Source organism: Schistocerca americana, chromosome 4 (genome assembly GCF_021461395.2).
Source record: "Schistocerca americana isolate TAMUIC-IGC-003095 chromosome 4, iqSchAmer2.1, whole genome shotgun sequence".
Taxonomy (NCBI): Eukaryota; Metazoa; Arthropoda; class Insecta; order Orthoptera; family Acrididae; genus Schistocerca; species Schistocerca americana.
In genome coordinates, this window is record NC_060122.1 from 454865115 (window position 1) to 454883112 (window position 17998).

General features: G+C 39.3%; 1 protein-coding gene across 1 annotated transcript in view; it reads right to left on the reverse strand.

Annotated features, from left to right (window-relative positions):
• Positions 1-298: 298 nt before the first annotated feature.
• LOC124613051 (hexokinase type 2-like) overlaps positions 299-17998 on the reverse strand; it is a 139448-nt gene continuing 121748 nt past the window's right edge. The window contains exon 9 of the mRNA XM_047141627.1: positions 299-540. Within this exon, the coding sequence (XP_046997583.1) occupies positions 463-540 (78 nt within the window). The 3' untranslated portion in view covers positions 299-462. The remainder of the gene's footprint in view (positions 541-17998) is intronic.

The following is a 17998-nucleotide window of genomic DNA, read 5'->3' on the forward strand; positions in this document are numbered from 1 at the left end:
ATTTTGTACTAAACTGGCCCTAAAGCGTCTATGTAGGAGTTCCTGATGTAAGTTCCAACAAGTATGCCAGCCACATACATAATGTGTTGCACCTGTGAGAATAAGCATATTTTTCTTATGATATGCCACTTAGCTGAACTGGAAAGCCTGTTAAAGCACTCTCACACAGCAACACAAAAAAACATCCATAATGAATGCACTTACAGGCAGTTTATGCAGTGAGTTTTCATTTTTCCTTTACATTCTTATCTAGATACAGATCTTTACACAAAGATACAGTTGAATTCAACGTGTTTCATTTGTTTAATACAAAGAGATGTGGTGGTCTCATTGTTTACAATATCTGCTGGTGAAAAACCCAGGCCACAAAACATTAAGGCAAATAATTTTTCTACAAGAGAAAAGACAGATTTAAGCTAATCTGGTTAAAACAAAAAGCAAAGTATTTAACTCTGACTGCTGTTAGTCTCCCCGACTGGCAACAGCAGCAACTAGAGCTGCTCCTCTTCCACTTCCATCTTCTGACAACATTAACTTGAACTGTAATACAAATATTTTTTTAAATTTGTATGTTCATTTTGAAGTAATAGCTACTAATAGTTTTGAAACACTAATTAAAACAGCAGTTACAGTATTAAGTGGTGAGCAAGCATTTCCTTAATACTCCAATAACTACATCAACATTTATGTCCACACCGTGTAAACCACTCTGAAGTGCACAGCAGAGGGCATTTACTGATGTATCAGTTATTATGACTTCTTCCCATTCCATACATGTATGGAGTGCAGGAAGAATGATTGTTTAAATGCCCCTGCGCACGCTGAAATTAGCTTAATCTTATCATCCCTACAGGAGCAATACGTATGGGATTGTAAAATATTCTTAAGATTCACCAGACTCTTAATTCAATTATAGTTTTTAGAACTTTATAAGTACAGTTCTTCAGGATTGTTTGCATCTAACTTCAAGTGTCCATCAGTTCAGTTTCTTCAGCATCTCTGTGAGAGTCTCCCACAGGTCAAACAAACCTGTGATCATTTGTGCTGCCCTTCACTGTATATATTCGACATTCCCTTTAAGTCCTATTTAGTACAAGTCCCAAACACTTGAGGAATATTCTAGGATGGGTCACATTAGTGTTTTGTACGCAATTTCCTTTGTAGACTGATTTCATTTCCTTAGTAGTATTCAATGAGGAATTTGCAGGGTCCAGTTGTGACTTGTTGATGTCATAGAAATTGGAGACCACAGTTAACATTTTGGTGAAGTGCACCATTTTCCATTTCTCAACATTTAAAGCAAGTTGCCAATTGTTGTCTCACTTAGAAATCTACATTCTTGCTCTTCAACAGTAACATGGCTACTGGGTAAAAACACATGATTAATCAGATTTTACATAAAAAACCTTACATTTATGATCACAGACACAATATAGAAACTCAACATGTGGTCTACACTCAAGCAGAGATGGTTTTTTTCTCAACTGAAAGGGGTATGCTAGAGCTATTTGGTAATAGTTTGCTACATTAAATGAGAAAATTTTTGACAGCTTAAATGTCAGTTCCTCAAAATTTAAGAATAATTGATACTGTTTGTCAGCATAGAATGAACTTTTTGCCAAGAGCTCAGAGAAAAAAATTAAAAACTATTTAATGAGCAGATTCATTCAGTTTGAATATCTACTCTTTTGTAGGGCAGATCACAAGACTTAATGAGTAGATGAATTCATCCATAATGTATTAACAGATCACAGAATGAATTTTTCACTCTGCAGTGGAGTGTGCACTGATGTGAAACTTCTTGCCACATTAATACTGCATGCCAAACCAGGATTCAAACCCAGGACCTTTGCCTTTCATGGAAAAGTGCTTTACCAAGTAAGTTACCCAAGCATGACTCACATCTCGTCCTCACAGCTTTACTACCGCCACATCCTTTCTTACAGGAATGCTAGCCCCACAAGGTATGCTACCTGTCATGGTAGCAACCTATAAAATTTCAAGATGAGCAATAGCTAATATGAGAGACAATGAATTCTATGCTATTTATAGTATCATAGAACCAACAGAGCATATATGATTCTGGCTAGTGGTATACACGATAATGAAAGATAATGCATGGAATTTCTGTGCCCGTGGAACAAAATCTCCAAAAAGGATCTACCCAGAACCATGAATTAATGACAGCTTGGTATGAAAGTAGGGAGTATTTCTCCTCTGTTGATGTGCAAACTGGTTGTTAAGATTGATGAGGTCGAGTGTAGTAAGACTACTTTCATAGTGCACCTAATGGTGTCTATGAAATAAGTGTCATGTAATCTAGTCTGTGCAGTGTTTCAGTCACTTTCAAATGTGTGATGTATAACTTGTCGCAAATCTTAAAGTGGACAAATAGTTTTTGCGGCCTAAATGTCATGTCATTTTTTGATGATGCATGAAGAACATTTAAGCCATTTAATGCCCATACTGAGATATTTTATGTATGGCTCTGAGGTCTGCCACCAAATCATATTTTGTAAACCACACAAAATTTTTTAAGGACTCTACCCCTGTGAAATTGAGGAATTTGTTGGGTGATGACAAAGATGATCTAACCCTCAGGAATGAGATTCCTTGTGAATGTGGAATGACATATATTGGCCAAACAACTTGTACAGTATAAGATGTGTGTAATGTACACTACATCCATATACATCTGAGCCAAGTGGAAAAATATACAATAGCAGAGAATAGCCACAGTACATGACACCACACAATATACAAGAGGACAAAGATTATACACTCAGTTTCATCTATGGGACCCATGGAATAAAGGAGACAGTACTATAATTGGTAATCTAATAATTTAATAATGCAATAATGAAGGATCCACCTAGCTACCAATTTCTGTTTGGCTCCCAGTCACAGTGATGTTTGGCAGCAGCACTGGTGACTTGGTGCATGAAAGGCCACAGTTCATTTCCCTGCAGGGGCTCTGGACTTAATATTGATAATTTCAAGCAGTTACTTTGAAGAAATATTGCGGGATTTACAAAACATGATCTGGGACAGACCCAGAGCTTTATAATGAAATCACCTGGAAAAGCCTGAAGAGTCATGAGAAAATGTTTCTTTGCAGCCCAAGAAATAAAAAATCTTCAGCTTGCTTATAGGAATGGAGTCCTTCTTGATATGTAAAAATAATGGGTGTAAGAAATTTTGCAATTCCTCAACACATTAATGATTCCATCGGTGACTTGTGGTAATATATATTGTTCTGTATCATTCAGCAGTTAACTGTTCTTTGATACTCTGAAGCAATTATTGCAACGTGTTCAATGTAATCAAGGAAACGAACATTTTCTTGGAGGGGCTTCTCCGATGAACTACTTTTGTTGATTTTGGTTCATTTTGGAAAACCCAAACAATTGATTTTGGTTGACTTTCACAACATTTATCAATGGTGGAAGTGTACTCAACATGAAATTCTACAAACAAATAGTAAACACTCTTTTATGAATATAATTGATTACCAAAAGGTGAACAAAGTGATAGAGGCATTGTTTTTGAGTTAGATCTTTAGAAAAAAACTGTATCTTTCAAGACTTGCTGTAAACAAACAACAGTATTAATTTCTGGGCTGCTATTGTTTTGCCAGAAACAAATGACATACTTTAAAATAATAATAATGATAATAATAATAATAGCTCCATCTAGTGGTCATTTGTAGATTAAAGGATATTCTTGTATCAAGTCTATTGCAAATTCTAATGAAGGGAACCATTTTAGTGGGGCTGTTCATACTTATATTTGCTGACTAACTTTCAGTGTCCATATAAGAGGTGTGTTTTTTAAGTAAGTACCGTTTTGGAAGGGGGGGGGGAAAAAAAAGTGCTAAGATATCTCAATAATTTTATTTTTACACGAAAGCCTGTACCTTAATCTACTTTTCTACATAATTTCTGTCAATACTGAGACACTTGTCATAATGTTGTACCAGTTTTTGAATACCCTCCTCACAGAAGTCTGCTGCCTGACTTGTTAACCACTGCATCACCACTGTTTTGACTTCATCATCGTCTTGAAGACACTGACCGCCCAGGGGTTTCTTCAAGTACAGGAACAGATGGTAGTCACTGGGCACAAGATCAGGGCTGTACGGAGGATGATCTAGAGTTTCCCATCGAAAAGATGTGATGAGATCTTTGGTCTGATTTGCCACATGTGGACGGGCATTGTCTTGCAGCAAAACGATGCTGCATTGATTGTCTCATTATTAGGCAGAAATTCCACAAGCAATACTCATTTTCTGTCCCAAAAAAATTTGCACATGTTTTTCCAGGCAGAAAATGTTTACTGAAACTTCACTTATCTGGGTGAATCTGAATGCCGCCATTCTATGGACTGTTGCTTTGATTCTGGTGTGACGTAGGCCAACCATGTTTCATCGCCCATAACAATTTGGGTTACGAAATCATCACTGTCGTTGTGGTACTTCTCAAGTAAAGTCAATGCACTGTCTAAATGTTTGGTTTTGTGCACATCTGTCAACATTTTCGGTACCCAATGTGCGCAAAATTTTTGGTAATTCAAGTGCTCGGTCACAATGCCATACAAAACACTACGAAAAACATTAGGAAAGTCATCCCACAAGGAGGAAATCATAAAGCTTCTGTTTCCTCTCACCTTATTGTCCACTTCCTGCACCAAACTTTCATTAACGACTGAAGGACGCCATTGTTCATGATGCACATTTGTGTGGCCATTCCTACCATTCCATCACTCATAATGTTTTCTCCGTAAACTGCACAGATCTCACGATGAATATCGATCGCTTTTAGGCCTTTAGCACTAAGAAATCTTATAACAGCCTCGTACTTCACAGTCAGCGGGACTCACAATTATCGGAGGCATCTTAAACACTCAGTACACAACATAAACAAGGAAGAATCAGACTGTAATGGCATCAGTGCTTAGACAACCAGATGGAGGTACCCAGTGCTTATGCGCAGGATGCCAATCGCAGCACTGCGGCTGCGGTGTGGCAAAATGGTACTTACTTAAAAAACATGCCTCTTAGCAGCCCAGACTGAGTCCATCACATCAATGTTTATGAGCAGAAGTATAATTATATAGAGTATCAAGCAGAACTTTTAACTGGATTTCTTGCTAGGGCAGAGGCAGCTTATCATCTTGGACGGGGTGTCATCAACAGAAGTAGAAGCTGACTTCGGACATGCTTCATGGAAGTGTGTTGGAACACTGGTTGTTCATGTTGTATAATTGTATATTGATGACTTGGCATAAAATACTAGTAGTAACCTCAAACTTTTCTCAGATGATACAGTTATCTGTAACGAAGTACTGTCTGAAAAACGATGCACAAATATCCAGCTAGATCTGGGTGAGATTTTAAGGTAGTGTGCACATTAGAACTTGCTTTAAATGTTCAGAAATGTAAAACTGTGCACTTCACAAGATGAAAAACATAGTATCCTACAACTACATTATCAAAGAGTCACAATAGGTATGCTCAGCAAACGTGTGTCTAGTTTACAATTTATTATTAGTTCCTTGAAGATGGATATCAAGAAACTTAAAGAAGAAAAAAGTGAACGGAACATGACAAAATTGTGCCATGAAAGTACGAATATGTCAGAAAATTGGACGGAAGTGAAATACAAAAGACACAAACAGATAATACAAGATACAGAAGGAGGTGAAAGAAACATAAATGTAGTGAACGAAAATTACTTTCAAGCTCTTTCGACTACTGATTGTGACAGTGTTGTTAACAGTTGGAGTGTACCACGTGGAAAACCAAACGACTTTGTGAATGAGGTTAAACATGGAATATTTCAGCAGCAGTTAAGTAAAAGATCATATGTGAAAGTGCTCACAAAAATTCTTACACCGTTAAGCTGTTCTGCTGAGACAATATCGACGTGTGTTAACAAAAAAGACATAATAAGTAGTGCCAAAGAAGACTTCGCTTACTGCAAAGGTAGGCAGAAAACAGGTAATCTCGGAAAAGAAAGTACCTGTAAAATTGAACTGTATGCCGACAGCCAAGGACGAAATATAGCCACTGAATTTTGGCGTACAAGCAGTCAGAATTTTAATTTTAATTGTACAATAAAACCAGGAGCAAAATTCAGTGCTGCTACATCAATGAATCAAGAAAAAATTTCCTCATTGAGCAAAAAGGACTTCTCCATCTTCCTGGCGGGATCAAATGATGTCGCTAGGAACGAAAAAAAGATCTCTTAATTTTGCTAAAAAGAAAACTGTATGAGCTGAGAGGAAAAAATGTTATTGTTTTTTCAGTGCCACCCCATTATGACTTGATAGAATGGTCCTGTGTACATAAAGAAATTGAAACTGCAAATAAAGAGATGCAAAATATTTGCTAGCAGTTTGAAAATGTAACATTTGTGAAGGTCAGCAATTTAGGGAAAAGATTTCACACAACACATGGTTCTCATCTAAATGTAATTGGAAAAAATGTAATAGTAACAAACATTTTAGAACTAGTAAATAAAATCCCAAATGTGCAGTGTGGTGATAGAAAAGTCATACCTCTCATGGACAGGAAGTGTGTGTTACCTGGAGACTCAAATGTGAAATCTGCTGTCAATGATGCTACACTTCTCAAAGACAAATGTGAAATTTTATTAAAGAAAGTGAACAGCCCAAATGTTAACAATTCACAGAAAGGCACAGCAGTTGTGGAACAACAAACACCAGAAATAAGTGAAACAACAGCAGCACCATCATTATCATCAGAAACAGCAACAAAAGCAACAGCAACAAGAACAGCAGCAGCAGTAGCAGTACCAACAACAACTGGAGCAGCAACACAGCAATGCTTAAGGAGGAGTCAAAGGAAAAATATATCTGTGTCATTCAGTGATAATTTTTTATGGTTTCAAGCCAAGAAGAAAATAAAAATGTGAAAAACCAGCCTGCTTACTCACAGGTAAGTCACAGCAATATTTTATTTTTAAACAGTCAGTATCTTGAAAGTAAAGTTGAAATTCTAGAGGAGTCATTGCCACAGAATAAGTATTCTTTCTTATGTCTAACTGAACATTGGCTTAAACCAGAACAAATATAATACTATGTACCAGAAGCTTATAAACATGGAAACAGTTTTGCAGATCTCAGTACCGTAATGGTGGTACTTTTATCTACATTTCAAATGAAATAGAGTGTAGAGCACTAGATCTTAGTTGGGCACATGTAGAGAAACACTTTGAAATTACCGGGATCATATGTGATATAATGAAACTTATCGTAGTATGTATCTACCATTCCCCTGACTCAGATGATAAAACTTTTTTTAGGTAATTTAGACTGTGTACTCTGCTACATAATGAAGTGGAAACAACATGTAACTATAATTGGGGAAGACTTTAATTCAAGCTTTAATGTAACATGTAACAAACCCAGTGTAAATAAGTTACTGAAGATGCTAAGGCAACACAACTTTCATCATGTAAATTCAGAACCAACAAGACTAAAAGTGTGCTTGGATAATGCTTTTGTCAACTGTGCTCATGATATGTACTCCATCAAGGTAAAGGAATTTGTTTTCTCAGACCACTCCATGTTATCAGTAGAGTTAAGACATTTTATAAAAGGAGATGAGAGTAAGGCTGCACAAAAGTTAACAAAATCTAGTACCTTAATATTAACAAAACACAATCTCAGAAAACTAACACACCAGCTGAGCATAACTAACTGGGACAAATTATTTCAAAACTGTGATTTCAGTGCCCAAACAGTTTATGAAACAGTCTACAATTACTTAATAGATACTTTAAAAGCCCATCTTGTTCCAAAGAAATATCATAAAACAAGAAAGGGTAAATTGTGGTACACCAAAGAACTGGAGAATCTAAAAAAATAAGCTACTGCTGTTGAAGTGCCTTGGCAAAGTAAATAATTCTAATGAAATTAAGGATCTCGAAAAAACCACTAAGAAACTGTATAAGAAAGCGTTACAATTGGCGAAACGAAGATACAACACAAATTTCATAAAAAATAGTAAAAACCAATGCAAAACAGCTTGGTTAGTAATTAATACTGTTAAAGGTGAAGTCAGAAACTTTGACAAGACAGTCCCAATACCAACAGATACATTCAACAAATATTTTGTAAGCTGTGCTGATTATATCAAAAAGTTGATCAGTAAACCCAATGTAACATATATAGATTATCTTAAGAGTGCAAACCTAAATCATAATAGGGCCAGATCATCATTGAAACACTTTAAAGAGGTAGGCCAACATGTAGTTCTTAAAATAGTCAAAGAAATGAAAAAAATCATACAGTACAGACATTTTTAATAAGTCAAACAATCTATTTAAAGAAATCATACATTACATTGCAGCACCATTAACATATTCTATAAACCTGTGTCTCATAGAAGGGGTTTTTCCTGATTCTCTCAAACTATCCAAGGTGACTCCAGTCTTTAAGAAGGGTATCAAATCAGATCCTGCAAACTACAGACCAATTTCACTAATTCCAGTACTAGGAAAAGTCTTTGAAGGCATAATATATCAGCAGATGTATGAGTACCTAGAACTAAATGATATGTTAAGTGCATCACAGTTTGGTTACAGAAAATGAAGGTCAACTATACATGCCATAGAGCTCTTAGTCAGACACATTTTAGCAGCATTCGAGGACCAAGCTCACACACAGGTAACCTTATATGATCTGAGCAAAGCCTTTGGCTATGTTGACCACTCACTTTTGCTCTCTAAACTTGAGTACTATGGAATATGTGATAAAAGTTTAAAGCTCATCAAATCATACCTCAATAAAAGGAAACAGGTGGTGAGTTCAGGAAGTCATCTGTCAGACACACTCAACGTTCAACACGGAGTACCGCAGGAATCTAAATTGGGACCACTTCTCTTCCTTGTACACATAAATGACGTACCAGGAAATATAGATGTAAAGACATATATGTATGCAGATGACACAACATTTCTATCTGTAAACCATGTATTTGATAACGTGGTAAGTGGTATGAAATTGGCAAAAGAAAATGCAACATCATGGTTTAATGCAAATGGTCCTCTATTAAATGAGGAAAAGACCCAGAATAAGTGGTTCAGTCTATCAAAGACTAAAAAAATAGAGAAACAAAAGGCAAAGTTTTTAGGTATCATACTTGACAACAGTCTAACATGGAACTCTCATGTTGATCACATAGCGGTTAGGTTATCAAGAGTTATATATTTGTTGAAGAGACTGATGTGTTGTGTGACATTTGAGTACATAAGGACAGTGTACTTTGCCTTTTTTGATCTGTTTTAAGGTATGGGTTAATACTCTGGGGTAACTGCAGAATAATATCAACTTAAATATGTAAAAATCAATTTTGTAAAATTAATAGGTTAAGGGAACTGATGAAGCCTATTGCATGTTGTAATGCTGAATGACCAATAAAGAATCTGAATCTGAGTCAACATGTGTGTAAAAATTGTTGTTGTTGTTGTTGTTGTGGTGGTGGTCTTCAGTCCTGAGACTGGTTTGATGCAGCTCTCCATGCTACTCTATCCTGTGCAAGCTTCTTCATCTCCCAGTACCTACTGCAACCTACATCCTTCTGAATCTGCTTAGTGTATTCATCTCTTGGTCTCCCCCTACGATTTTTACCCTCCACACTGCCCTCCAATACTAAATTGGTGATCCCTTGATGCCTCAAAACATGTCCTACCAACCGATCCCTTCTTCTGGTCAAGTTGTGCCACAAACTTCTCTTCTCCCCAATCCTATTCAATACTTCCTCATTAGTTATGTGATCTACCCATCTAATCTTCAGCATTCTTCTGTAGCACCACATTTCGAAAGCTTCTATTCTCTTTTTGTCCAAACTATTTACCGTCCATGTTTCACATCCATACATGGCTACACTCCATACAAATACTTTCAGAAATGACTTCCTGACACTTAAATCTATACTCGATGTTAACAAATTTCTCTTCTTCAGAAACGCTTTCCTTGCCATTGCCAGTCTACATTTTATATCCTCTCTACTTCGACCATCATCAGTTATTTTGCTCCCCAAATAGCAAAACTTCTTTACTACTTTAAGTGTCTCATTTCCTAATCTAATACCCTCAACATCACCCGACTTAATTCGACTACATTCCATTATCCTCGTTTTGCTTTTGTTGATGTTCATCTTATATCCTCCCTTCAAGACACCATCCATTCCGTTCAACTGCCCTTCCAAGTCCTTTGCTGTCTCTGACAGAATTACAATGTCATCGGCAAACCTCAAAGTTTTTATTTCTTCTCCATGGATTTTAATACCTAATCTGAACTTTTCTTTTGTTTCCTTTACTGCTTGCTCAATATACAGATTGAATAACATCGGGGAGAGGCTACAACCCTGTCTTACTCCCTTCCCAACCACTGCTTCCCTTTCATGTCCCCTGACTCTTATAACTGCCATCTGCTTTCTGTACAAATTGTAAATAGCCTTTCGCTCCCTGTATTTCACCCCTGCCACCTTTAGAATTTGAAAGAGAGTATTCCAGTCAACATTGTCAAAAGCTTTCTCTAAGTCTACAAATGCTAGAAACGTAGGTTTGCCTTTCCTTAATCTTTCTTCTAAGATAAGTCGTAAGGTCAGTATTGCCTCACATGTTCCAGTATTTCTACGGAATCCAAACTGATCTTCCCCGAGGTCGGTTTCTACTAGTTTTTCCATTCGTCTGTAAAGAATTCGTGTTAGTATTTTGCAGCTGTGGCTTATTAAACTCATTGTTCGGTAATTTTCACATCTGTCAACACCTGCTTTCTTTGGGATTGGAATTATTATATTCTTCTTGAAGTCTGAGGGTATTTCGCCTGTTTCATACATCTTGCTCACCAGATGGTAGAGTTTTGTCAGGACTGGCTCTCCCAAGGCCGTCACTAGTTCTAATGAAATGTTGCCTACTCCAGGCGCCTTGTTTCGACTTGGGTCTGTCAGTGCTCTGTCAAACTCTTCACGCAGTATTGTATCTCCCATTTCATCTTCATCTACATCCTGTTCCAATTCCATAATATTATCCTCAAGTACATCGCTCTTGTATTGACCCTCTATATACTCCTTCCACCTTTCCCTTCTTTGCTTAGAACTGGGTTTCCATCTGAGCTCTTGATGTTCATACAAGTGGTTCTCTTATCTCCAAAGGTCTCTTTAATTTTCCTGTAGGCAGTATCTATCTTACCCCTAGTGAGATAAGCCTCTACATCCTTACATTTGTCCTCTAGCCATCCCTGCTTAGCCATATTGCACTTCCTGTTGATCCCATTTTTGAGACGTTTGTATTCCTTTTTGCCTGCTTCACTTACTGCATTTTTATATTTTCTCCTTTCATCAATTAAATTCAATATTTCTTCTGTTACCCAAGGATTTCTACTAGCTCTCGTCTTTTTACCTACTTGATCGTCTGCTGCCTTCACTACTTCATCCCTAAACGCTACCCATTCTTCTTCTACTGTATTTCTTTCCCCCATTCCTGTCAATTGTTCCCTTATGCTCTCCCTGAAACTCTGTACAACCTCTGGTTCTTTCAGTTTATACAGGTCCCATCTCCTTAAATTCCCACCTTTTTGCAGTTTCTTCAGTTTTAATCTACAGGTCATAACCAATAGATTGTGGTCAGAGTCCACATCTGCCCCTGGAAATGTCTTACAATTTAAAACCTGGTTCCTAAATCTCTGTCTTACCATTACATAATCTGTGTGGTACCTTTTAGTATCTCCAGGGTTCTTCCATGTATACAACCTTCTATCATGATTCTTAAACCAAGTGTTAGCTATGATTAATTGTGCCCTGTGCAAAATTCTACCAGGTGGCTTCCTCTTTCATTTCTTAGCCCCAATCCATATTCACCTACTACGTTTCCTTCTCTCCCTTTTCCTACACTCGAATTCCAGTCACCCATGACTATTAAATTTTCGTCTCCCTTCACTATCTGAATAATTTCTTTTATTTCATCATACATTTCTTCAATTTCTTCGTCATCTGCAGAGCTAGTTGGCATATAAACTTGTACTACTGTAGTAGGTGTGGGCTTCGTATCTATCTTGCCTACAATAATGCGATCACTATGCTGGTTGTAGTAGCTTACCCGCATTCCTATTTTCCTATTCATTATTAAACCTACTCCTGCATTACCCCCATTTGACTTTGTGTTTATAACCCTGTAGTCACCTGACCAGAAGTCTTGTTCCTCCTGCCACCGAACTTCACTAATTCCCACTATATCTAACTTTAACCTATCCATTTCCCTTTTTAAATTTTCTAACCTACCTGCCCGATTAAGGGATCTGACATTCCACGCTCCGATCTGTAGAACGCCAGTTTTCTTTCTCCTGATAACGACATCCTCTTGAGTAGTCCCTGCCCGGAGATCCGAATGGGGGACTATTTTACCTCCGGAATATTTTACCCAAGAGGACGCCATCATCATTTAATCATACAGTAAAGCTGCATGCCCTCGGGAAAAATTACGGCCGTAGTTTCCCCTTGCTTTTAGCCGTTCGCAGTACCAGCACAGCAAGGCCGTTTTGGTTATTGTTACAAAGCCAGATCAGTCAATCATCCAGACTGTTGCCCTTGCAACTACTGAAAAGGCTGTTGCCCCTCTTCAGGAACCACACGTTTGTCTGGCCTCTCAACAGATACCCTTCCGTTGTGGTTGTACCTACGGCACGGCTATCTATATCGCTGAGGCACGCAAGCCTCCCAATCAACGGCAAGGTCCATGGTTCATGGGGGGTAAAAATTTTTAAGGACATGAAATAGAATGATCGTATAGGCTCAGTCACAGGTAAGGCAGGTGGCTGACTTCAGTTCATTGATAGGAAAATGCAGCCAGTCTACAAAGCTGACTGGTTACAAACCATTTCTGGGTTCCATCTTAGAATACTGCTCATATGTGTAGGACTTATACCAAACTGGACTAACAGAGTATATTGAATGGATACAAAGATAGATGGCATATGTAGTTGTAGTTTGTTCTACAGGAGGGCATCATGGATTTACTGAAGAACCTCAACTGGCAGACCCTTGAAGATAAGCGTAAACTTTCCTGAGAAAGCCTACTTACAAAGTTTCAAGAACCAGATTTAAATGATGACTCTAGAATACACTACAACCCTCCCTAGTTCCCGTTCACATAAGGATCGTGAGGACATGATTAGATTAATTACAGCGCATACAGAGGAATCATTCTTCCTACACTCTATACGTGAATATAACAAGAAGAAACCATAATAAGTGGTGCTGCAATGTGCCATGCACTTCTCAGTGGTTTGTAGAGTGTGGATGTAAGTGTAGAGATAATGAAGACAAAATTAGACTAATTACAGCATGCACACAGGTTCTATATGTGACTGGAATAGGAAGAAATCCTTAAGTCAGATGGTACCATGCTCTTAAATGAACTTCACAGTGGTTTGTACAATATAAGAGATTGTATGCAGATCTAGACATAGGAACAAGGATGTTAATTTAAGAAAGTTTAGCTTTTTTGGAGTCTCCAAGTGAATGTATACAAAGGTACTGCTATGACATCCCCTGTGAAGGACAAGGCCACTTTTTATCCAGCAATAGTGCAATCTAGTTCATATTATTACTGTATCCTTTTCATGGAAAATTAAGTATTACTTTTCCTATAAGGGACTGCCACCACTATGAGCAGATTTGGCACACATTATGAAATGTAGGAAAATACGGTGTAGCAGGAATGTAGGCCCAAGGAGTCTATATAAGCCCCTACCCACATGTCTGTCATCTCTCACTGCTCCACTGTTATTGCCCAATATCATTACCTACAAATGGGGTGAAAACAGAACACAACTGGAGCCTGTCACAATTGCAGATTACTCTACTAATAAATGAGAAATTACTTTTGCATTTGCATTCTGTGCAGGTTACAGTTTCCACAGTAGCTTGACAGCTGAGTGGCTAGGACAAAGGATACTAAATTGCATGTTTAAGAGGGTGCACTCTGGTCAAGGATATCATTTCATACCTTTTATCCTGATAGATCTATCCACTAAATCTATGTTGACTGCAACTCAAAGAGATAATACACTGTCAAAGGAGTAATAAGTCTCTCTTTTAAAATCACAGTGGTGAAATCACTCTTTTCAATAACAGTTCTATTTGTGATTGACAGCCTACAGCTCTTTGTGAAATTTTCCACTGGGGTATCATACGCAAAAGGATAAATCAGTTCATTAAGTATATAATTTGCCATGTCAAAGAAATGAGTGTTTACATAGAATACCAACTTCTTGTCCTGGGACCAGGAAACAAGATCAGTACTATGGTCTTCCACCGGTGGTTGGCAAACAAAGTAGAATAAGCTGAGGGCAGCATCTACGCATGGCTGAGCTACTATAGCAGCAGTCCAGCTGTTCACTGGTGCAACAGTGGTCTTAACAGGTACCCAGTATCAGCATATGGTTAAGTGTCATGCAACTGATTTGTGAACACAAGGAGGCAAATAGTGTTTTGGATAATTCCTTGAATGAATATCCTAGAAAGGATGACATTCCAGCCACCAGTGTAGTGACAAACATTGCTGTTGAACAATGAGTTGACCCACAATAAAAATAAATCTGGGAGTATAAACTAGACATGATAGGCTCAACTTTCATTATATAATGACACACTAATGGGCACCTGGCATCTAAGCAGTACAATCATCATATTCCCTGTTGTTGTTGTTGTGGTCTTCAGTCCTGAGACTAGTTTGATGCAGCTTTCCATGCTACTCTATCCTGTACAATGTTCTTCATGTCCCAGTACCTACTGCAACCTACATCCTTCTGAATCTGTTTAGTGAATTCATCTCTTGGTCTCCCTCTACAGTTTTTACCCTCCACACTGCCCTCAAATACTAAATTGGTGATCCCTTGATGCCTCAGAATATGCCCTACCAACCGATCCCTTCTTTTAGTAAAGTTGTGCCACAAATTTCTCTTATCTCCAATTATGTTCAATACCTCCTCATTAGTTATGTAATCTACCTATCTAATCTTCAGCATTCTTCTGTAGCACCACATTTAGAAAGCTTCTATTCTTTTCTTGTCTAAACTATTTATCGTCCATGTTTCACTTCCATACATGGCTACACTCCATACAAATACTTTCAGAAACGACTTCCTGACACTTAAATCAATACTCGATGTTAATAAATTTCTCTTCTTCAGAAACGTTTTCCTTGCCATTGCCAGTCTACATTTTATATCCTCTCTACTTTGACCATCATCAGTTATTTTGCTCCCCAAATAGCAAAACTCCTTTACTACCTTAAGCGTCTCATTTCCTAACCTAAATCCCTCAGAATCACCTGACTTAATTCGACTACATTCCATTATCCTTGTTTTACTTTTGTTGAGGTTCATATTATATTTTCCTTTCAAGACACTATCCATTCCGTTCAACTACACTTCTAAGTCCTTTGCTGTCTGAAAGAATTACAATGTCATCGGCGAACCTCAAAGTTTTTATTTCTTCTCCATGGATTTTAATACCTACTCCGAACTTTTCTTTTATTTCCTCCACTGCTTGCTCAATATACAGATTGAATAACATTGGGGATAGGCTACAACCCTGTTTCACTGCCTTCCCAACCACTGCTTCCCTTTCATGCCCCTCGACTCATACAACTGCCATCTGGTTTCTGTACAAAATGTAAATAGCCTTTCGCTCCCTGTATTTTGAAAGAGAGTATTCCAGTCGACATTGTTAAAAGCTTTCTCTAAGTCTACAAATGCTAGAAATGTAGGTTTGCCTTTCCTTAATCTACACTCCTGGAAATTAAAATAAGAACACCGTGAATTCATTGTCCCAGGAAGGGGAAACTTTATTGACACATTCCTGGGGTCAGATACATCACATGATCACACTGACAGAACCACAGGCACATAGACACAGGCAACAGAGCATGCACAATGTCGGCACTAGTACAGTGTATATCCACCTTTCACAGCAATGCAGGCTGCTATTCTCCCATGGAGACGATCGTAGAGATGCTGGATGTAGTCCTGTGGAACGGCTTGCCATGCCATTTCCACCTGGCGCCTCAGTTGGACCAGCGTTCGTGCTGGACGTGCAGACCGCGTGAGACGACGCTTCATCCAGTCCCAAACATGCTCAATGGGGGACAGATCCGGAGATCTTGCTGGCCAGGGTAGTTGACTTACACCTTCTAGAGCACGTTGGGTGGCACGGGATACATGCGGACGTGCATTGTCCTGTTGGAACAGCAAGTTCCCTTGCCGGTCTAGGAATGGTAGAACGATGGGTTTGATGACGGTTTGGATGTTCCGTGCACTATTCAGTGTCCCCTCGACGATCACCAGTGGTGTACGGCCAGTGTAGGAGATCGCTCCCCACACCATGATGCCGGGTGTTGGCCCTGTGTGCCTCGGTCGTATGCAGTCCTGATTGTGGCGCTCACCTGCACGGCGCCAAACACGCATACGACCATCATTGGCACCAAGGCAGAAGCGACTCTCATCGCTGAAGACGACACGTCTCCATTCGTCCCTCCATTCACGCCTGTCGCGACACCACTGGAGGCGGGCTGCACGATGTTGGGGCGTGAGCAGAAGACGGCCTAACGGTGTGCGGGACCGTAGCCCAGCTTCATGGAGACGGTTGCGAATGGTCCTCGCCGATACCCCAGGAGCAACAGTGTCCCTAATTTGCTGGGAAGTGGCGGTGCGGTCCCCTACGGCACTGCGTAGGATCCTACGGTCTTGGCGTGCATCCGTGCGTTGCTGCGGTCCGGTCCCAGGTCGACGGGCACGTGCACCTTCCGCCGACCACTGGCGACAACATCGATGTACTGTGGAGACCTCACGCCCCACGTGTTGAGCAATTCGGCAGTACGTCCACCCGGCCTCCCGCATGCCCACTATACGCCCTCGCTCAAAGTCCGCCAACTGCGCATACGGTTCACGTCCACGCTGTCGCGGCATGCTACCAGTGTTAAAGACTGCGATGGAGCTCCGTATGCTACGGCAAACTGGCTGACACTGACGGCGGTGGTGCACAAATGCTGCGCAGCTAGCGCCATTCGACGGCCAACACCACGGTTCCTGGTGTGTCCGCTGTGCTGTGCGTGTGATCATTGCTTGTACAGCCCTCTCGCAGTGTCCGGAGCAAGTATGGTGGGTCTGACACACCGGTGTCAATGTGTTCTTTTTTCCATTTCCAGGAGTGTATTTTCTAAGATAAGCCATAGGGTCAGTATTGCCTCACATGTTCCAACATTTCTACGGAATCCAAACTGATCTTCCCTCAGGTCAGCTTCTACCAGTTTTTCCATTCATGTGCAAAGAATTCGTGTTAGTATTTTGCAGCCATAGCTTATTAAACTGATAGTTCAGTAATTTTCACACATCTGTCAACACCTGCCTTCTTTGGGATTGGAATTATTATGTTCTTCTTGAAGCCTGAAGGTATTTCGCCTGTCTCATACATCTTGCTCACTAGATGGTAGAGTTTTGTCAGGACTGGCTGTCCCATGGCTGTCAGTTGTTCTAATGGAATGTTGTCTACTCCCAGGGCCTTGTTTTGACTTGGGTCTTTCAGTGCTCTGTCAAACTCTTCACACAGTATTGTATCTTCCATTTCATCTTCATCTACATTCTCTTCTATTTCCATAATATTGTCCTCAAGAACATCACCCCTGTATAGACCCTCTATATACTCCTTCCACCTTTCTGCTTTCCCTTCTTTGCTTAGAACTGGGTTTCCATCTGAGCTCTTGATATTCCTGCAAGTGGTTCTCTTTTCTCCAAAGGTCTCTTTAATTTCCCTGTAGGCAGTATCTATCTTACCCCTAGTGATATGTGCCTCAACATCCTTACATTTGTCCTCTAGCCATCCCTGCTTAGCCATATTGCACTTCTTGTCCATCTCATTTTTGAGATGTTTGTACTCCTTTTTGCCTGCTTCATTTACTGCATTTTTATATCT